We start from the raw sequence: 23,405 nt of genomic DNA on the forward strand, positions 1-23,405 counted from the left end.
GAATGTGGCTAATATTGCGTTGATTCGATCACAATTCCTACAGTAGAGCGAAACGTTGATAGTGTTAACTAAGGGGGAAATTCAATCTCATGCTTCTCTGTGCGGGCTGACAGCGGCAGTTGCACACCACAGTTTAGAGGGAACATTGCTTGTGACTTTACAAATTTGTTAGATGCATTTTCTGTTTGTTTTGGTTTTGTTTCAGATTATGTTGTGCACAATAGAAATTAAGGGTAAATAATGTATTGTGTCATTTTGGTGTCGCCTTTATTGTAAAATAAAATAGAATATGTTTCTAAACACTTCTACATTAATGCGGATGCCACCATGATTACGGATAATCCTGAATTCATTGTGAATAACTATAGAAGCACAAATATCATGTGTTTAGAAACATATTCTATTCTTATTTGCAATAAAAGTGATTCCAAAATGTCACTTCAATGTCATTTCTATTGGGCACAAAATAACTTGAAACACAATCAAAACAAACAGAAAATGCATCCATCAAGTCACAAGCTCGATGTAGTCATTGTGTGATATAAATATGGCACCAAATATTTAGATTTGTACTACTTTAATACACATACAATAAGTGAATTTGGACCAATAATTTTGGTGCCCTAAAATGGGGGGGGGGGGGGGGGTTCAAGCTGGCTCATTTACCTCATAGTCATTGTTCAACTTCAAATCTAAACGTTTGGAGTATAGAACCAAAGTTTCATGGTCCCAATAATTATGGAGGGCACTGTCTATTGTTCTAAAATCCTCAAATGAGTGTGGAGAATAGGGAGAATACTTGGAATCTGTTCCACAGCAAAAGCAGATTATGCATCTCTGCTGTTAAACATATAGTTTTGGTTACATATTGTTGTCCACCACAAAATCCAAAAATGACTGCGAGAATGGAGGGATCCTAGAGAAATACTTCCAATCAGTTTCATAAGTAAGACAGGTCCGGGGCCTAATTTACTCCTCACTCTCATTGAATATTCATATTCCAGCATGTCACATGCGCAACCAGAGGGGGAAAAACACTCTAGAACATATTTACTGACCATAATTCTATCCTCCTGATTCCTGCTTACAAGCAAAAAACTAAAGCAGGAAGTACCAGTGACTCACTCAATACAAAAGTGGTCAGTTGATGCGAATGCTACGCTACAGGACTGTTTTGCTGGCACAGACTGGAATATATTCCGTGATTCATCCAATGGCATTGAGAGGTATACCACCTCAGTCACCGGCTTCATCAATAAGTCCATCGATGACGTCGTTCCCACAGTGACCTACGTACATATCCCAACCAGAAGCCATGGATTACAGGCAACATCTGAACCAAGCTAAAGCTGCTGCTTTCAAGGAGAGCGACACTAATCTGGACACTTATAAGAAATCCCACTATGCCGTCAGACGAACCATCAAACATGCAAAGCGTCAATACAGGACTAAGATTGAATCCAACTACACCGGCTCTGACGCTCGTCGGATGTGGAAGGGCTTGCAAACTATTACGAACTACAAAGGGGAACCCAGCAGCGAGCTGCCCTGTGACGTGAGCCTGCCAGATGAGCTAATTGCCATTCATGCTCGCTTCAAGGCAAGCAACACTGAAGCATACATGAGAGCCCCAGCTGTTCCGGACGACTGTGTGATCATGCTCAATGTGAGCATGACCTCTAAACAGGTCAATATTCACAAGGCCGCCAGGCCAGACGGATTACCGGGGCATGTGCTCAGAACATGTGTGGACCAATTGGCAATTGTCTTCACTGACATTTTCAACCTCTCCCTGACCGAGTCTGTAATACCTACATGTTTCAAGCAGACCACCATAGTCCATGTAACCAAGAATGCAAAGGTAACCTGCCTAAATGAAAATCCACCCTGTAGCACTCATGTCGGTAGCTCTGAAGTGCTTTGAAAGGCTGGTCATGACTCACATCAACACCAACATCCCAGAAACCCTAGACCCACTGCAATTGGCATACCGCCCCAATAGATCCACAGATCTCAATCGCAATCTCAATCGCACTACACACTGCCCTTTCCCACCTGGACAAAAGAAACATCAATGTGAGAATGCTGTCCATTGACTACTGCTCAGCGTTCAACACCATAGTGCCCACAGGGCACGACAACACATTTTCTCCCTCGGGAGACTGAAAGGATTTGGCATGGGTCCCCAGGTCGTCAAAAGGTCGTCATCAAGAGCATCCTGACCAGTTGCATAATCGCCTGGTATGTTAACTGCTCGGCATCCGACCGTAACATGCTACCGAGGGTAGTGTGTTCGGCCCAATACATCACTGGTGCCAATCTTCCTGCCATCCAGGACCGAACAGTATATACTAGGCGGTGTCAGAGGGAGGCCCAAGACTCCAGTCACCCAAGTCATAGACTGTTCTCACTGCTAAGAGAGTCTAGGTCCAAAAGGCTCTTTAACAGCTTCTACCCCCAAGCTATAAGACTGCTGAACAATTACTTAATTTGCCACCCGGACTATTTACATTGACCCTCCCCCCTTTGTTTTTACACTGCTATCACTTGCTGTTTATTATCTATGCATAATCACTTTACCTCTACCTACATGTACAAAATACCTCGACTAACCTGTACCCCCGCACATTGACTCGGTACCGGTACCCCCTGTATATAGTCTCGTTATTGTTAGGTAATTTTATTGTGTTACTTTTTATTACATATTTAACTTTAGTTTATTTAGTAAATATTTTCTTAACTCTTGAAGTGCATTGTTTGGTTAAGGGCTTGTAAGTATGCATTTAACGGTAAGGTCTACCGTTGTATACCTGTTGTATTTGACGCATGTGACAATTTGATTTGATATTTGCACTCACGGGGACAACTTTAACATGGAATCTTTTTTTAAATGATTTAACCTTTATTAAACTAGGTAAGTCAGTTAATAAGAACAAATCATTTTTTACAATGACGGCCTTTCAAAAGGCAAAAGGCCTCCTGCAGGGCCATGGGCCTGGATAAAAAATAAAAAATAAATACTATATAAATATAGGACAAAACACACATCACAACAAGAGAGACAACACTACATAACGAGAAACCTTAGACAACAACATAGCAAGACAGCAATACATGACAACACAGCATGGTAGCAACACCACATTATAGCAGCACAAAACATGGTACAAATATTATTGGGCACAGACAATAGCACAAAGGGCAAGAAGGTAGAGACAACAATACATCACACAAAGCAGCCACAACTGTCAGTAAGAGTGTCCATGATTGAGTCTTTGAATGAAGAGTTTGAGATAAAACTACAATTTGAGTGTTTGTTGCAGCTCGTTCCAATCGCTAGCTACAGCGAACTGAAAAGAGGAACAGGGATGTGTGTGCTTTGGGGACCTTTAACAGAATGTGACTGGCAGAACGAGGGCTACAGTAGATGTCTCAGATAGAGGGGAGTGAGGCCTAAGAGGGTTTTATAAATAAGCATCAACCAGTGGGTCTTACGATGGGTATATAGACATGACCAGTTTACAGAGGAGTATAGAGTGCAGTGATGTGTCCTATAAGGAGCATTGGTGGCAAATCTGATGGCCGAATGGTAAAGAACATCTAGCTGCTCGAGAGCACCTGATCTATAAATTTTGTCTCTGTAATCTAGCATGGGTAGGAGGGTCATCTGAATCAGGGTTAGTTTGCAGCTGGGGTAAAAGAGATGTGATTACGATAGAGGAAACCAAGTCTAGATTTAACTTTAGCCTGCAGCTTTGATATGTGCTGAGAGAAGGAAAGTGCAACGTCTAGCCATACTCCCAAGTACTTGTATGAGGTGACTACTTCAAGCTTTAAACCCTCAGAGGTAGTAATAACACCTGTGGGAGGAGGGGCATTCATCTTACCAAACCACATTACCTTTGTTTTGGAGGTGTTCAGAACAAGGTTAAGGGTAGAGAACGCTTGTTGAACACTAAGAAAGCTTTGTTGTAGAGCATTTAATACAAAATATGGGGAGAGGCTAGCTGAGTATAAGACTGTATCATCAGCATATAAATGGATGAGAGAGCTTCCTACTGCCTGAGCTATGTTGTTGATGTAAATTGAGAAGAGCGTGGGGCCTAGCATTGAGCCTTGTGGTACTCTCTTGGTGATCTACACCAGCCTGTGTGTCCAAGTGATAAGGGAGTTGGGCCTTCAGAGAAAATTAAATGTGGGACCTATTATGTTTGCCAGCCAGAAAATATCTGTGATTATTGCAAAGAATTTTTTCTTTACTCGTTTTCGCCAGAGGCATGCATAGCCGAATATTTTAAAAAAAATCAAATTTCATTACATTTGAAGGAGTGTCCAGGATGAATGGTTGGTTATTGGGCCATTATCTAAAGTATAGAAAGTCCTACTGACCAGACCTGGGTTCGAATACGATTTAAAATCTTTCAGCTACATTAATTTTAGCCTGACTTTCTGCCAGGTGGGTCGAGATTTGCTCTTGTGGAACTTCTCTAATAGTTCCGTTAAGCCAAGCGAGCTCAATTTAACATAAAGTATTTGAAATTAATAGTATTTGAAACCAAGTCTGTACTGCTTATCATCATAATGTGCAGCTCACTAAACTACACAATGGTTTAGCATGAGCCACAGCCTAATTCTGAGAGACAGACAGGTGACAGAGAAAGAGAGTGCTGAGCAGTAGACAGCAGAGCAGAAGCTGTTCAGTCCTGCTGCTGAGAACGTGATTGATGAAGTCATTATATGGCCAGTGCAGTTAATGTCCCGCAGTTTAAAGTGGTATACCTACACTGAAAAAAAATACAGGTTCTTAAATGGTTCTTCCTCAGCTCTTAAGGTTCCTTGGTGAACTGTTGCCAGATAAAGAACCTTAGGGTGAAGTGTGGGGTTCTTGACGTGGCATCTACGGCCTGAAGATGTGTTCCTTTCATAGCACACAGCAAATAGGCGTTAATAACCAGAGTTGAACCAAAACCACGCCCATCATTATCATATTTCCCAGCATGCTCTATTGCTGATAGATTTTTAGAATTGTTAGTTTCAATATCAATGTTTTGTATTTACATTGATTGATTAATAATTCATCTTTTGCTACTGGAATATACTGTAAAAAAAAAAAATACAATCTGTTACTTGGACTTTATTGCACCCGTTACTGAAGTGGTTGTTCCAGTTGAGATGTTTAAGGTAGTCTCTTGTCCTAGTAATTCTGAATTCAGGTGAATAAAAATGCTAAATGTTGGTTTTCCAAACTCTTGGCTGGATTCTTGTACTATGTGTTTCAAGACACTGTGTTAGGGTAAAACTAGGCCCTCAAAATATTCTCTTAAGTAATACCATTTTAATGACAACATATTAAACTACGATCTCATTTGGTGAAAATTTGTTCATGCAACAACCGTGTCTCTGTCACTAGCAAACACAGCCATGGGTGGTACTGGTAACTCTAAAATTGAGAAATATGCAAATAAGGCTTAAAGGAGCAATCTGCAGTTGCTACATTTCATTTAAGAATGAAAGAGGCCACTGTGTTCTTGGGGACCTTCAATGCTGCATGAATTTTTTGTTACCGTTCCCCAGATCTGTGCCTCGACACAATCCTGTCTCGGAGCTCTGCGGACAATTCCTTCGACCTCACGGCTTGGTTTTTGCTCTGACATGCACTGTCAACTGTGGGACCTTATATAGACATATATGGCATTTCTGTATTTTATTTTTAATACATTTGCAAAAATGTCAACAACAAAAAAATGTTTTTTTTGCTTTGTCATTATGGGGTATTGTGTATAGATTGTGTGAATAATTGAATCCATTTTTGAATACGGCTGTAATGTAACAATGTGGAAAAAGTCAAGGGGTCTGAGTACTTTCCGAATGCACTGTACAGCCTCAAAACATGGTTCAAACTATCTATATAATGTTCTGTCAGTCCTCGCATCCGTAGCTCTACCTATGAATTTGTGAGTGGTTTAATTTCACCAGCCTCACCCCTCAGCTTTTTACCAAAACAGGGGTGGGGCGGCACTTTGTTTTGGTTTTAACTACTGATTGCTGCTTTAAAGCCTACAGCAGGGCGATTCAATTCCGGGCCTGGAGGACCAAAACATTTCTGGCTTTGGATTTGTGTAGGGTTCTTCAAAGAACCATCCCATTTATGGTTCTTCAGAGACTATAAAATGGATCCCATAAAGGAATCGTTCTTAAAAACTTTATTTGGATCCAACTTCCACCTTTATTTTTAAGAGTGTAGGAAAATATACACTGCTTGCTTTAGAAAATAAATGGACATTGAAAGATTTTTCAAGAGAATATTTATAATGTCACTGCAACAGATAGCTTTATCTACTCCCTTTTCAGAGCACTCTCGTCTGAGTGTGCCAGAGCGCAGAATAACTGACGAATTTACTAACGCTCAAAACCTGTTGAATATGGCCGGTGTCAGTAAAAGCTGGCAAAAAAAAGAAATTCAATTGTTGCCAGCAGCACCGTTGCAGTCACCAACGCTCTGAATAACATTTTAAAAAAGCAGCCTAACCAGCTCTGCTAGGGCGAGTAAAATGGTCAGAGTGAGCTGTTCTCTCATTTGTGTCTGGGAGTAGCTAGCAAGCTAGCCAACGATAGCCAGTTAGCTTGGGTGCTCGACTGCTGTTGTTAGGTCAGTACGCTCGGATCAACTCTACTCCTCAGCCAGAGCATCCAGTGTGCGCTCTGAACGCTCCGAGACCGTTTACGAAACGCCCAGAGCACACTCTCTGCCCTCCAGATTAAATTTACGAACACATCCATAGTATAAACCAGCCTTTAGTCTTGAAATCATTAGTTGTTTAGTACATAGTCTCACATGTGAATCCTTAAAGAGATGGGTGGAGCTAATTTTCTCAGAAGTGAGTTTACAAGTTTATCAACTTTCAAAGCAGAATTACTTTCCCATTGTTCCTCAACTGTAGTGTATGATATACCATTTTATAGGGCTGATTCTACTTTTATTCAATATAAAATAAAATAAACACAATTTAAAATGTTGCTACGTAAGACCGAATCGAGTCGGTCGGTCACAAATGTGACATTTCTAAAAACCTGTTTGCTTTGTCATTATCGGGTATTGTGTGAAGATTGACGAGGGAAAAAAATCCCTTTTAGTATAAGGCTGTAACGTAGCAAATTGTGGAAAAAGTTCAGGGTCTGAATACTTTCCAAATGCACTGTATGTAATGTATTGTCATAAAGAGTTTCATTTTAAAGGCTAATAAGTCTGGTGGAACCGTTCATAGAGAAGAACCCTTCAGAGTTCTAGGTAGAACCATTTACAGGGGGTTCTTTGAAGAACCCTTCATAGAGGGTTTTAGGTAAAAACCCTCTGCAAAGGGTTCTAACCAGCACCAAAAAGGGTTCCACTACAGGGACAAACCAAAGAATATGGTTCTGCTTAGCACCTTTTTTTGGAAGAGTGTAGATTAGAGTCCGTTCCTACTTGAAGATACACGTGTGACCTTGTCTAAATCAATGTAACAAATGTAGAGGCATTTGCATATGCGTTGGCACCACTTCTATAAATAACTGTGTCTCAAAAAAAGCAGCACAGCAATGCCCAGAACTGTCCATACTTGTATTTTTCCTAAGCCACTCTGAACACAACATGTTCCACATTAATGAAAACATTGCCAATATTAGGCTTTTTTTTAAAACATTCCCATGCCAATGTGACCTTCGAGTCGGTCTACAGACAGTTTCCAGCCTCTGGCGCAGGGTAGCCGACTAGCCGGTCTCAAGTTCTGTTCACACCATCTGTCCTCCTACTTCCTCTCTCTCTCTCTCTCTCTCACTCTTGTTCTCTCTCACACAATGTCATAATCAACACTGATCCTGGGCTTAAAATGACCATTGTTTCTCTTTTTTTTTTATTCACATGCCAACATGAATTAAGCTAATTGAAAGAATCTCTAAGCAGAAAAAGGATAAAGTCTCTATTTGGAGATGGCAGAAGACTGGCTCAAAGTAATGGGGTATAATATGGAAATCAATGGGCAAGTTTTTATCTCTGTGCTTACAGAGAGGCTGAGGAGAGTGTATTCCAATGCATGGGGGATTTACAGTAAATGTGTGTTGGGGGGAAACACACACACACACACACACAAATGCCTGCAGACAAAAGAGAGTGTGTGTGCCCATCAAACGGTTTCCTTTGCCAAAGTATAATCCATTACAATTGGACATAATTGATCTATTACGTAATATGGATATCGCACAACCCTCGTCTTTGTAAGTATGAAAGAGAGAGTGGGGGAGAGAGAAAGCTTGTTAGTGCTTTGGAAATACTTTTTTCTTGGAATCTGATTGTGCTTGCAGAGCTAGGCCTGCGCTGTCGAGACGATAAATGTTCAATTACACTTTCAACTTGTACGTTTTTCTAAAAAGCCAATTCACTTTTAGCATTTAATGCCCCCTTTGATAACTTCCCCTTCTCCTCCGCTAAATTTCAAAATGTTATGTTAACTTGATGCTCAAGTCTCCCTGGCAAAACACCAGTAATAAATCACTGTATTTTTGTGAGCCTGAAAAAAAACGTTTTAACAAAGTTGCTCGATGCACTCTGGGAAAACTCCATTGTGATTAGCTTCATAATTGGCAACGCTGCAGAGATCTCTTGTTACGAAAAGGCTAATGGAAGAGGAAGGAAATCAATACCTTATGTCGGAACCTCATGACAGGTCGATACGGTGGCGGACCGAATCCCTCCTCCTTGCCCGGTCTCCCCTCAATGACTCCCACTCCGAGGGAGACCACTCCCAACAAGAACGCCAGCGAGCACCATCTGGATGTCCTCATTGGTCTGTTCCTGTCAACAATAAAAAAATGAAAAAAAATAGTGAGCAGTTCGGCAGAGCCCTTCGACGTGGCTACAGTTCAATATCAGTTGGGGGGCTGAGACCATACATTAACCAAGGGGCTATTAGCGTAGAAAATGGACACTACAAATCTGTCATTGGTTTAAACTAATGCTATCAATAAGTGCCTCACAATCAGCAACAAAAGATCAGATCTGCTTTGGAATCAATTAAATGGAAATGGGCATCAAGAGAAAGTAAAGATAAAGGAAGGCAAAGGAGTCGATGTATTAGGATCATTAAGGCGGTGATTTTGCATTAATTAAACATTAATTAGGTAGCTGTACAGCAGTACAACTTCCAATACAATCAACTCAACTGTGAGACAGAAAGTATGGCTTAATTCAATCCTTTTCATCAGTTACATCCAAATGCTATTTACATAAAGGTATAGTGGCAGTGAATACCTCACACTGGAAAAGGGCTCCTATCTTTTAAAGCAATAACGCCACACTGAATATAACTCTCCTTCAATTATCCATTACACGGTGTGAAAACAAGTTCGACCTTGGCACGGCGCCAATTAAACAAACATCATTGAGAAACAGTCATCATTTCCTTAAAAAGCCATTTCTGTGGGCCAGATAATGCAGGAAACATAGAAAGACAACAGGCGTTGGAGTCACCGGTCTACAATTCCGCCTCTCCTTTTTCTGCTTTAAAGTCCTCCTCACACCGCAAGCGTAGGACAACTGACATCATGGGTGTGACCCCGCTCTCCGGTTGCTCTGAGTAGTAGACATATCTCGACAACACTGGCAGTGCTTGTTCCCATAGGTGAAGGGTCAAATTCACAAAAACAATGTGTCACCAAAATCGGCTGTAGTAAGACAAGGAAGTGTTCATACTGTGTGCCTGTGACTTGTTGGCTTCCTCTGCACTTGCTGGTCCCTGTGCTGACGATGCCACTCTTTCTCTGTTGTTTGAGGACAGAGCAGATCTGGGTTCAAATACTATGTGAGATCATTTTGAATACATTAGTTGGGCTTGACTTAGCTTGTCTGGTGCAATGGAACCACTAGAACAGTAGCCAGTGTAAACCCCACCCATATGACACTCCAGGCAGGCTAAAGAAAACGCTAAAAGTATATGAAAGATTTAAATAGTATTTGAACCCAGGTCTAGGTCTGCCAGTGGCATCAAAATCTACTGTTTCCCACTGGTGTCGAATTGTTAAATGGAACGGCATTTATTTTGGATCTTGTGTCACAGACTGAGGCATATCATTGTGAACGTATATTTATTTTCCTACTGTCATGTTTTGCAGTGGAGAACATACATCAATATACAATGATAATAATAAATGATTGTGGGGGAGACTCACTTCATCTGCCACCAATGTCATAATATGTTGCGTAAGCCTGTATATCCCTTGATACTCATAACTTAGTGATGATATGGTAATACTGTGGTTGCTGGTTAGAGGATTCATTGATATAATAAATGAATCATCATGGCAGTATGGATCATTCTTGTTGTACGCCACTGGTTTGTGCAGTATAATATCAAGTGTATTCCTGACTTGAACCAATACATTTGTTAGAGGGCTTGGGTTTGAATAAGATCACTTATGTTTCTTTTTATGCCCAATGAAAGTACAGCTGTCCCAACTTCATTAACATTTGATTTCTTCCACAAAGATGGCAAACGAAGTGCAAACCTTTTCAAGTAAAACCCACATCTGCTTTTAAATCAACCAAGGGGGCTGCATTTGAGAGACAGCATCACAAGGCTTCAGAGCAGTGGGTGTTTGCGTGGGGAGCAAAGGGAGAGAGACTGAAAGGGGCGGTATGGCACATGCGGTTTGAGACTTGTAAAACACAGAGGGAGGTTATCTTCCGCCGACATTACTAAGAGCTGGGCTGCCGAGTGGCGCAGCGGTCAAAGGCACTGCATCTCGGTGCCTGAGGTGTCACTACAGTCACCCTGGTTCAAATCCAGGCTGTATCATAACCAGCTGTGATTGGGAGTCCCGTAGGGTGGCGCACAATTGGCCGGTGTAGGCCGTCATTGTAAATAAGACTATCTTCTTAACTGACCTGCCTAGTTAAATACAAAGAGGCGGATTGCCTTCTAAGTGAACCTGACTTCATATACTACATGTTTATGAGTCTATGTTGATCTACATGTGCAGCTATGCTATGGTTGTGCTTTGTGTGATGACTAGAGAGAATTTCTTGACCATGTGACCAGACCAGGAAAATAAGTTGCCCAGTTCCAGTGCTCTACACTCCTACTCCTCCCCACTCATATTTTCGAACGTTTAAACTCAATTTAAACAGATGCAAACCCCCAGGTGCAAAAGCAGACCTCTTTAAGCATGCTCAGCAGTATTTCTGTGTGGATCAATTTCCGGGTTGGAGTTACTGCTGTCTGTCTCCAAGACGTCTTCCACATTGGAAACATCTGCTGTGCTGTGTGTCTGCCACACAAACAATATCCCACGTCTTCTTTCCGAAAGTTATCATGGCACTTCTCTTACTGCCGTCTGCCCGACTGCATTGTAGCCTAGATCCTTCAGTTTCAAAGCAACACAGAGCCTTTTGCCCTACCGCTGTGCTCTTAACTTTGTAACTCTCACAGGAGTTGAGCTTATTTTGGTGTCTTGTTCTCTCTCCTAACAACCTACACATAGAAGACAGACAATAAACCCACTGATATTCACAGATGTGGGGGAAAAAAGTATTATATTTCCCGATTATGGTGCCCAAACTTGTCCCTTCTCTTGTGTGTCTATCAGCAAACCTACTTCACATCGGAAACCCAATGATTTCATTTAGCCTACCTGCAAATTGTCTGTTCCTTCATTTCATATTCCTCACACTCCACCCGTCAGAACACACAGAACATATATAACTCATATGGCTGCTTAGCATAATTACTTTGCCACATACCATATACTTGAGAGATAGATCATGTGTTGCAAATTGCAGCCTCTAGGCAATGTATGCATGGTTCCTATGGGAAGTCTACACCAATACCAATGTGTCCCCCTGACTACATATGGAAAAAACATGAGCCTCAAATATCTCAATATATTTCCAAAAATAAAAAGCATTGCGGAGTAAAATAGAACATTTCCATGTCGACATGTCATTGTTACTTGGAAACTATTAATTTCCATGGACATGACAACAGATGTTTATTTGACTCTATGGGTAGAAATAGTGTCCCTCTCGTGGGATGTGTTGCTTTCAAAGCCTGACTCGCATTCTCTGACAACTAATGCGGATTCGGCCCAGTTGCAGCCTTTAGATTGTCAGTAATCTGAACATGACGGAGGGCACATCTGGGATGTTTTAAACGGTGTAATTATAACGTTTTGATGCTGCAGAAGACGAAACAACTCTCAATAGTTATGGTCCCACGTTACATCGAAGGTACAATCCTTCTCTGATCTTCATCAGACACTGCATTAAGTGGTTTGTGTTGCCTCCCTCATACGGCATCAAGAAAACTACACTGACGGAACTCAAATGTAACATTTCCAAGCCCAGCGTTTCTGCTCCTTTCTATCACCTGTTTGGAACACAATATGATCTATACTTCGCATGTATGTGTCTCTCTTATGAGTTGCACAAATCGAGATAAGGGTGAGGGGAATGTGAAGGGTATATCCAAATTAAATACTGTATACTGTATAGTATTCACTATAGTTTAAAAAAAAGTGTAGTGTTTTTGCAGACATTACTGTAGTATTTACTACAGTGTATTTTTGGGGGATAATAAAGTAGTATTTACTATAGTATTCTACAGTATAGTACAACATTCTATAGTAAGTAATACACATGATCTTGGGATACTACAGTGTGCAGTATAGTGTTCTACAGTATACTGCAGTTTACTACCTTAATTCTATAGTAAGTAATGTAGTATTCTATTATAAACTGTAGTATTATTTTCAATTGGGGACATAGACACATATAGACTATCCCTGAGGGTGGCAGGTAGCCTAGCGGTTAGAGTGTTGGGCCAGTAACCAAAACGTCACTGGCTTGAATACCCGAGCCGACGAGGTGAAAAATCTGTCGATGTGGTCTAGAGGAAGGCACTTATGCCTAATTTGCTCCAGGGACACCATACCACTATGTCTGACCCTGTAAAACAACACATTTTACTGCACCTACGTAGCTGGTGTATGTGACAATAAAACATATTTATTTATTATTTTTCTTCCCCCTCTACCTAGAGGGCAATTATCAATGTCTTTCCAGTAAGTCTAGCAATGGTCACATGACCGAAGCCATGTAAACTCTTGGTCACGTGCCCATCTTAAAAGGATAAGAGAGGAACCAGAAGACTAATCCTGGCCTAGGGACAGATGTAGGACACCCTCAACCTCCAGCCTCATGCCTCACCCCTCCTTGTGAGGAACAAAGCCTCCAAATGCCCGATGGATGGAACAGCGTTGCACGCTCGCCCTCTCACCAACCTTTGTGAGGGGTTAGCCGTGAGGCTTGAGGCCAAGGATGTCCTAAAAGGCCTTAACCTTCACGAAAAAGTTCTCACCCTCTGAGGGGCTAGGGCTTAGGGTGTCCTAAAGTGGACACCGAACAGCTGATAAATATCCCTGACTCATTACACAAGGAACACATCTTCCAAATGCCAGGTGGATAACATCGGCGCACGCTCGCCCCCACCAGATAACAGGTGAGCCAGGCGGATAACACCGGAGCACGCTCGCCCCCACCAGATAACAGATGAGCCAGGCGGATAACACCGGAGCATGCTCGCCCCCACCAGATAACAGATGAGCCAGGCGGATAACACCGGCGCACCCTCGCCCCCACCAGATAACAGGTGAGCCAGGCGGATAACACCGGAGCACGCTCGCCCCCACCAGATAACAGATGAGCCAGGTGGATAACACCGGAGCACGCTTGCCCCACCAGATGACAGATGAGCCAAGCGGATAACGCCGGCGCACGCTCGCCCCACCAGATGACAGATGAGCCAGGCGGATAACGCCGGCGCACACTCGCCCCACCAGATAACAGATGAGCCAGGCGGATAACACCGGCGCACGCTCGCACCATCAGATAACAAATGAGCGAGGAGTTAGGCCCTTGTGTACATTTGTCGTCTACATGTTGCATCAGAATTATTTATTATCCCAAATCCTTTTTATGAGGCTGCTATCTGGTTTCATTCAGGTATCCATCCCAATTAAATGTGATCCCATTGAGCTTTGAACTTATGCTTTGTGTGTTGTATCTTTCCCCCTAAATCCCTTGGTGTGTGTGTGTGTGTGTGTGTGTGTGTGTGTGTGTGTGTGTGTGTGTGTGTGTGTGTGTGTGTGTGTGTGTGTGTGTGTGTGTGTGTGTGTGTGTGTGCGCACACGGCTGGCTGGCATGCCTATCAGTCTGTCTTTCAAGAAAGCCAGCCTTCTATCAACTGCACATACAAAACAAAAACATTCTTACAGATAAATTTAACTGTTTTCAAACTATTTACAGTATCCTTACATGAACTAAAGTTACCCTCTATTCTCCAAGTAAAATAAAAACGAACACTCGTACTTGACTTTTTCCCCCCTTACAAGTTCTGACTTTGCTGATAGCTACTTTGAGGAAACATCTACGTACTATGACTGTGATGTGTGGTAGTGCCACATATCTTTATCTTAACATGAATGCAGAAATTGTATGTCGCTCTGGGATAAGAGTGTCTGCTAAATTACTAAAATGTCAAATGTATTCAAATAAACCAGCACAGAGGAATGCTTAGATCACATCAACACGTAACACTGTGGCGACAAAGCCCTCCGAACTAAATCACTCTTAAAACGTAATCCCTTATAAATCATCCTAGGAAGTCCATATCCTGAGAAGATAAACACTTGAAAATGAAATGTGGGATTTCAATGATTGAGAGGCTCAGCAGTGACTGTCTCTCAGCTCTCAGCACCACCAGCAGAATGCATCAGCAAGGCATTACCGTCAATTCAATTTTTTATAAAAGCACCATTCAATGTACTAGAAGTCTCATTATACTTTATGGCACTGGATATGAATGCACTACAAGCCATTTAGAATAATAAAACTCTCCATGGTTTGCTTTTTGAGAGACAAAGGGTTTTGTTGGTGACAAGTGGGCGAAAAAAGACAAAAACAATATGGCTGCCTCATAGCCTGTAGGAGTTAAAAGGTAAAAGAGAGTTCAGCTGGTCACTCATTGCACTGTAATGAGTCTCCAGTGTTTTCCAAGTTAGCTGTCTGCTTTGCTCTCAGTGGGACTTCCAAGCCCGGGCGCTTTTCAAAGGTTTCTAGCTAATCATTTTCGAGAACATCCAACAAGGTGTGTTCCCCTCAGTGTACGACCAGACTGGCAGTCTTTCTTTGATCTAGCAAGTCTACCTTTTCTTGGTCTTACACTGTGATCAATGACTTGCTATTAATTATTCAAATGTAACCCAATTTATCCTCAGAGAGTGTTGCATTATTCAACTGGCTTTGGACAACCACCTGTAATAACGTTTTCAGTCACTGGCCTTGGGAACAATAACAATCCATGTATCAAAGGAATGAATGTATGTCACGCCTCCAGTGGGATCGTTGCAATCATCTATGCTCATTTATACAATGGTGGTTCTAATCCTGAATGCTGATTGGTTAAAACAGCATTCCAGCCGGTGCCTATTCCACAAGTTACCACCGTCTAAATCTATTATATTAAAATGCCTATTTACTCTGTTCCATTTGACCGCGCAATCCACCATCTCATCAGCCCAGCCAAGCAATTTATAAACTTCATCACCACTATAAAATGAATCTAGACATTATCTCAAATTTATTTTAGACTAACATTGAGTTTTCAACAGCAGAGATTTGTATAAACCTTGCTGTCTGTCTCTCTGACATTCGATCTCCAACTGTCCCATAGTAATGAACGTGAAGGGAGTCAGGACGAGACAGACAAGCAGGCAGCGTTTCTCAGTCACTCTAAATCATGAATCAGCTGGTATCATTTTTATGGATATATACAAAGAAATGTCAATTGAAAAAAAGGTCAAATGAAACAAAGTGCAGTTGGTTTGCAGTCTTTCCAGCTTCAGATTGAAGTGATTGTGTTAGTTGTGTTGTTGGCTAGCTCCTCTGAACAACAGTGTCTTGACGAGTGAGCCCATTTTCTATACCAGGTGAAATCGAGCCTCATTAGCTCATTGTTATGGATGTATCCAAATAAATGTCTCTAGAACAGCTTAAACAAACGAAAAATGCAGCTACTTTGCTGTTATTCTGGCTGCACTTTTTGACGTGACTATAAGTTATCCATAGTTGGCTAGCTAGTAAGCAAGGGATAAGAACATTTCCAGCCAGTGTGACAAATGGAGCATTTAGAACAAAAGACTGGGTCGCGACTCTAGCAACCAAACTGATAGAAAGAACGTCCAGCCAGCCTGGATACAAGCCCTAGATTTGTGTTGGGACTATATCTTGTGGAAGGATGAAACAGTATGAATAAACGAATCAAAATAAAGTTTTTCATTAAAATATGTCAATCATTATTTGAATATGGTGGTAACCCGTTGTATAAGTGATAATGCCTGAGAAGCATTATGGGGGATATATTGGCGGCAGGGTAGCCTAGTGGTTAGAGCATTGGGCTAGTAACCGGAAGTAACCGGGTAACCGGAAGGTTGCAAGTTCAAATCCCCGAGCTGACAAGGTACAAATCTGTCGTTCTGCCCCTGAACAGGCAGTTAACCCACTGTTCCTAGGCCGTCATTGAAAATAAGAATTTGTTCTTAACTGACTTGCCTGGTTAAATAAAGGTAAAAAAAAAAAAAAACCCGTGCCAATATATCCTCCAAACACCAACTTCTCCGGCATTATCACTTAAATATTGTACTGTAGATACAAGAAAATCCCATGACATTCTCTCTATAACTATAGCTGAGAGAAGAACTGAAGAACTGGACAATGAAACGAATGTGAAATCTCAGGGCAATAGAAGCAGGGCTTTCCTCAATTGCTACACAACATTACATTAACACAGCGATGTTATCTAAGGAGGACCAGAACAATGTGGCCACACTTGGCCCATGCTGTGATGTGGGGCAAACTGTGACCTGTGTGTCCATTAAAGTGCAATGCATGGGCAGACTCCTCCCACATAATAACCAGAGAGCAACCCACAAAGACAATAACACTTAGTGTTTTGATCTCAACCCCCGTAACCTCACATACGTTGACATGAACACACACACACACACACACGCGCGCACACACACACTCTGCTGTACACACAGGATTACCACACAGCTACAGTGGGCGAGCTTGTGATAACTCGTTAAACCGTTAACCCTCAACCACCCTGTTGATGAACTAGATAAGTGACCTGACCATCTGTCTTTAAGACCAGAAGGATCAACCCCACAGCGTTAAAGACACGGCCCTTATAACGAGCGGGCTGAGAGTCGGGAAGCAAGTACAGGGAGTGACTTTTCTAATAAAGAAACAAAACAATAAACACGAAACACAAACAATGCACCGACATAAAACTGAATCAATAACACCTGAGGAAAGAACCAAGGGGAGAGACAGATATAGGGAAGTCCATCAAGGATAGGATGTAGTCCAGGTGAGTGTCGTGAGGCGCTGGTGCGCTTGAAGATGGTGACAGCAGCCTGATGACCTAGAGGCCGGAGAGGGAGTACACGTGACAGTACTGCCCACAGCAAACAGCTTGAGCGCCTATATTATACATGTCACGTTTACATCCGTAATGTATCTTTCAAATGGCGATACTGTTACACTAATGAAAGCATTTTGCCATGGCTGAGATTCAGGCAAAATGGCAAAAATCCACACTATGGGCATATAGCATTGCTGTGCCACAATGAAGTGCACTTTAAATAAAAAACAAGAAATATTGAACCATACTATTACAATTGGGTTCCTAATCACTCACTAAGCTAAGTGCTAACATGTTAACGAGATTGTAAACGCCCTCGTCTGTAGCTACCCCTCTATTTGTGCTACATTAGCAATATTAGGCTAGACTAGCCCACTGTCTGTGTGTTCACTGGTATCATAGACCTAATGGAGACAAAGCCATTCAAAGTCGATAAGATATTTCTCACAGCCCATAAAATAGCTATAGCCATGAATAGTGGTGAATCTCAAATCAAACCCAAACGCCTGTCCCAACCCGCTGTGCACTAACGTAGATTTGCCAGACATGACTAGAACTGAGGACTCTGCTGCAATCAATCACAACAAGTGCTAAATTCCCAATTGACCCCTAACCCCTCAAACCTAAACACTTTGGCATGTTTCCCAGACAGATTAAGCATTGAGGATCAGGGTACAGTATTATACAAGTATTTACAAAACGTTTACTCCAACACTGTGGTATTCCATTCATATTTCATCCATTACCTTTCCAACACCAATATATGTGCAACACATTGCCAGAGTACCTCTGTCTGCTCTCTAATCTCAATCTAATCTTAATCCATTTTCCAGGGGCTGTATTCATACATTTCAAAATAGAAGTGCTGATCTAGGATCGTTCTTTTTAAATTGTAACAATAGGACAGAAAGAAATGAGCCACTTTGTCTAGCAAATGAGCACGCGTCGATTCGGTCCCCAGGGTGCTTGAAGTCATTGTAATGAGAGGCGGAGTGCACATTAATTCCTGCTGTTCCGTTAATATGAGAACCTTTTCCCCCGGCACAATCTCATACCTGTTGCTAAACAAATTTAATTGGGTACATTTAGGTCGGAAAATAAAACGTGTGAAAAATGCCTCTTTCAAATAGAAAATGTCCTACTGAGTTGGATAATGTTTGGCTGAAAGGTTTTGTAATCACACCTGGGCTCAAAATCGTTTGGTTGAGTCTGCCTGGAGTGGCAGATGGTGAGGCTTGCAGTTTTGGTTGGTTTATTAAACCAGGCATTAACATGCCCAGATAAAGTATTCATGTCTGTTTGTAATGCATGGGATTCAGTGTGGCCTAGCTATCATATATTCTTATTATTCTTATACCACAGCATTGTTGAATACTCATTTCTGATCGGGAAGAAGTGCTTTCTAGAATGGACATAAATTAAAACCAGATAACGGGACCGTTGGAAAAGATATCGGGACACCTTGCAATCATGACGCAATATGTGCCTACACATGCAGACCATACTTGCTACAAAGTTACAAAAAGCTAAACCAACAACTACACAAACTGAAATTGGAGACATTGTAAACGCAGATCCAAGGAGGAAAAACTTTGCTAGCTAGCTAGGATTGATTTGTTTTTGCAGAGACATCTTTTTGGAGCATCTGATGATGTAACATTGTAAGTGATGAACATGAATTTCTCTGCTCCCTAATGTTGCAGTCATGACACAAGTGAAGCTATGCTGTCAAATCCTCCCATGTTTCTAGTTTCACCAGCTGTTTTCAGCAAGTGGTATTTTTTAATTCGGTAGCCATTTTGGCAGGTTTGCTATCAACAAACTATTTAGCAGGCTTCTAGCCTAGTGTTTGATATGCAGTGCGATCTCCTCGTAATGAACACTGTCGGGTGTCCTGGCGAGAAGGCAAACTTTTCTAGCTATGCCAGGCAAAATCAGGCATTGTTATGGATGTCTCAAAATGAATGTCAATAGAAACGGCTACTTTGCTGTTATTCTGGCTGCAGAGATCGTGAACGTGTTGGCCATAGCTAGCTGGCTAGCTAGCAAACAAGGGATACGTTCCCAGCTAGCAATGAGGAATCGGCCCAGAAGTGGCCCTCTTCCGGCGGGCCGGAACTGATTGAATCGGGTGTCGGACTCGGCCCGGAAATAAAATGAATAACTGCCCAGAATCGGCCCAGAATATACATTGGGCAATTTCCTTCTACCGGAATTCAGCCGTCTACCTGGAATCCCCCCAAAAGCGGCCCCATGCTATTTTAAATAAATGTATACAAAATGACCCGATTTAGTAATTTAAAATATTACTATTATACATTTTATACATACAAATTATACCCATCCACCCCAAAAATGTTTTATTGTATTTATTTATTTTTTACCCTCTTTTCGTCATATCCAATTGTCTTGTCCCATCGCTGCAACTCCCGTACAGCCTCGGGAGGGGTGAAGGTCGAGAGCCATGCCTCCTCAAACACAGCCCCGCCAAGCCACACTGCTTCTTGACACAATGCATGCTTAACCCAGAAGCCAGCAGCACCAATGTGTCGGATGAACAATGTGTCAGATGAAATACCGTACACCGCTGACACGGTCATTCGCCTGGCCCGCCACAGGAGTCGCTACAGCACAATGGGACAAGGACATCCCGGCCGGCCAAATCCTCCCCTAAGCTGGACGATGCTGGGCCAATTGTGCATCGTTTCATGTGTCTCCCAGTAGCAGCCAGCACTGGTATCGTGCTGGCTGCGATGCCGCGTCTTAGACAGCTGCTGAACTCAGTTGGCCCCATCCAAAGTTTAATGCTAATCAATTTCCCTGCACAAAGTATCAAAATACTAAAATACTACTTAAACAGGACTCTTAAAGAATTTAATGTTTGTTTTTGTTTTTTTGATCACAAAAGCAATTACAAAGTATGGAAAAATAAATAAGTAATGAAATGTTAAATATATAAAGCAGCCCGTGTAATCATCTGCCGGAGAGTAACCACAATCAGCCAAAACACCAAGTTATACATTTGGGCCAGATAACTCACACCGGAATCGGCCCGAGCCCCAAGTAATACATTTGGGCCAGACAACTCAGACCGGAATCGGCCCTAGCTCAATCCCCTCATAGTAGCCATAAATAATACTGCCGAAGGCTGCCCAGACTCCGGCCACATGACGTCGGCCGAGTCTGACTCTCATCCAAATGCCCCGACTCTCAGCCGGAGTCGGCCCAGAACCACTAGGTTGCCACTGAGCATGGCAACGGGACATAAATAACGAACAAATGGGTTGCGTCCATAAATATCGAACTAATCGAACAAACGACTGGGTTTGATGAGAAAGTATGAATTAGCTTTTTTTTTAAATGATAGCGGTAAATGTGTACTTTCATATTGTTTTCTTTGGCAACTTTGGTATAAGCGGGTGAAACGCCTCGGTTCTGTACGTTACCCTGGAAATATAAACTCCGAAAAAGGACTTGGCTCCGCCTTGTCCCGCTGCGTCATCCATTATTTCCAAGGTAATGTACAGAACGTCGGCGTTTAGCCATTTACATATAGTGCCATTTCCAATGGATTTATGGGGTATCAGTCACTCCATTTTTATTGTAAAATATGCATTTTCGTTGTTATTGCAGGTTATGCCGGTCTACTGAGAAATGTATTGTGGGGATTCCATCAATGCCTTGGCTTTTTTATGTCAACGTGTGTGTGTGTGCCTCAGCATTTTTATGTCAACGTGTGTGTGTGTGTGTCAAATTCTCTCGGATTTAGACAGAAGAGGTGTTGTTCCCCTCTGATGTTTAAAAAAATCGAATCGATACAGGGTGAGTGGACAGCATGGGCGATGCTTGAATAGTAATAGCCCAACTGGTTGAGGGACTGTTGAACGCAAGTTCTCCATGTTCAGCACCTTCAGATGAATGTGAATCAAGGTACATCTCACATGGAAGGTTTCTAACGACTGTTATCTTCAAGTTTGGATCGCAAGGGGCCTGAGAGAAGTAAAAGGGGTCATTAGGTCTGCCAGACAATACAAAAACACATTGGTTAGATTTTCTCCAATCAACCCATTTATCAACAAATAGTCAATTTGAATTCAATTTCAGAGTTTTAAAAAAATGTAGGAGTTTATTCAAATCGATAACACTATCCAGTCGGACTTGAAGACTTAACGGGACTAAAGTCCTACATCTACGCTCGAGAAGATACAGTACACAGCCATTCAGAGTAGCGGAGAATTTACAAATAAAATGAATGTCCATCGCAGTCTCTATAAAGCCAAACGAGTCACGCGCAGAGAGAGAGCGGGTGGAAAAAAACTCGAGTATCCCGTAATCCTTCCGCCGCTAACAGTGTAACAAGGATTTGCCTGCTAAAGAATAACACGCTAAATACTAAATACTAGGCACCGGAGTGGAGCGTCCCTGCCATTCCCAAATATATATATATATATATTCATTCCCAAACATATTGATTTCGTTTCAGAACTAGGCTACTCATCACGGCATTCTAGCAGCGCAGTCACCTATAGCGCACTTACAAAAAGCATGCACTCCACTCGCAACTTCATTGCCATCAACTGATGCAGTTGTATTGCCTACAGTTCAGAAAGCATAGCTTAGCTTTATCAAGTAAGTAAACTAAATGACAACCCCGATACATATATGCTTTGAATAAAATTACATGTTTCCGGTGATGGAGAAGAGTTGTACGGAGGGATTTGTCTTTGATGTCGATTAAACTGCAGTTCGATGCTAAATGAAACACTTTTATGGAAGGTGCACTTTCAGTGGAATATGGTTTGTTTTTCTATTCACATTCCACCTTTTACTTGTGTTATTTAACAATAGAAACACTATGAATATCTATGTATATTGTGTTTTACCTGTATGTCCAGACGCAAACCATCCAGAAGGATAATCCGAACGAGATTGTTTTTTTAAACAGTAGTTCACAACAACTATATGTCAAACTGGTCCGATCAAATCCACCGATTGTAACTCGACATCCACACAATAGCCTGCCTATAAGTTTGTAAACGTGAAGTCTGTAAATCCTTTTCGAATACCATCAACCATCGGGTAGGCTACGAAGAGCGAATCTCTGACGTTCAGCACCACCAGAGGAGTGGACAGCTCCGTTAGAAGCTGCGGGTCTAACCTCTCTGGATCGTCTCCTGTGCCACTGAAGCACAAGCCACCACCTACTGGATGCGTCCGGATCCGATTTACATACAGTCACAGGAATAACCAATCAAAAGCCCAGCAGTAATCTCCAGCGCGAAAGTGAAGATAAACAATCTGCCTCGACTGATCCCATCCACTGGAATGAATTGTCCTTGACTGAGATGAAAAGAGTTGGGGGCTGTCGAATGTCACCCTTCCCACTGTTTAGAATTTTGAGTCACTGAAATCCGTCAATCAAGTCCTGCAAGCAAGCGTCATCCACGAACAGACAAGGTTATGACAAATATGGTGGTCCTCCAAATACATACCAATGCAATAATCTGTTTTCATCGATATACACATTATCAGCTGGTTCAACTTTTCTTTCCTTTTATAAACTGAACAGTGTCATAAAGGCATATTCTTTCATTTTATTCTACTAAGCACACATAACCTCTTCAATGTAAATTAAGCTGAATTCATCTCCAATACATTGATAGGGTAAGAGACAATTTACGCTTGATCCTAAAATGTGGTCGGAGGCACCTTATGGATGGTGTGACGCAATTGTGAAGCACCTGGAGGCACGCAGAGGCCAAATTGAGCTCTGTAACTCATCGCAGTGCGCCTTTCAAATGTTGAAACAATGTGGAGAGAGCTATGTATATCTTCGCATTGACATGATTGGATGACGGTAGGGGAGGGCGGGAGGTCCTGCATTAACAC

The 23,405-nt window shown here is 42.0% G+C and overlaps 1 protein-coding gene across 3 annotated transcripts in view; it reads right to left on the reverse strand.

Annotated features, from left to right (window-relative positions):
- Positions 1 to 22,763, reverse strand: part of LOC110505137 (follistatin-related protein 5) — a 163,590-nt gene extending 140,827 nt beyond the window's left edge. For 2 of the 3 annotated variants that reach the window (XM_021584135.2, XM_021584134.2), the window contains exons 1-2: positions 22,400 to 22,763; positions 8,680 to 8,830 (exon numbers count right to left, since the gene is read on the reverse strand). In XM_021584135.2, coding sequence (XP_021439810.1) covers positions 8,680 to 8,830; positions 22,400 to 22,422 — 174 coding nt within the window. In that variant the 5' untranslated portion in view covers positions 22,423 to 22,763. The remainder of the gene's footprint in view (positions 1 to 8,679; positions 8,831 to 22,399) is intronic. The other variant, XM_021584136.2, reaches the window with a different exon arrangement.
- Positions 22,764 to 23,405: the final 642 nt, after the last annotated feature.

The sequence above is a fragment of the Oncorhynchus mykiss genome, chromosome 31 (assembly GCF_013265735.2).
Source record: "Oncorhynchus mykiss isolate Arlee chromosome 31, USDA_OmykA_1.1, whole genome shotgun sequence".
NCBI lineage: Eukaryota > Metazoa > Chordata > Actinopteri > Salmoniformes > Salmonidae > Oncorhynchus > Oncorhynchus mykiss.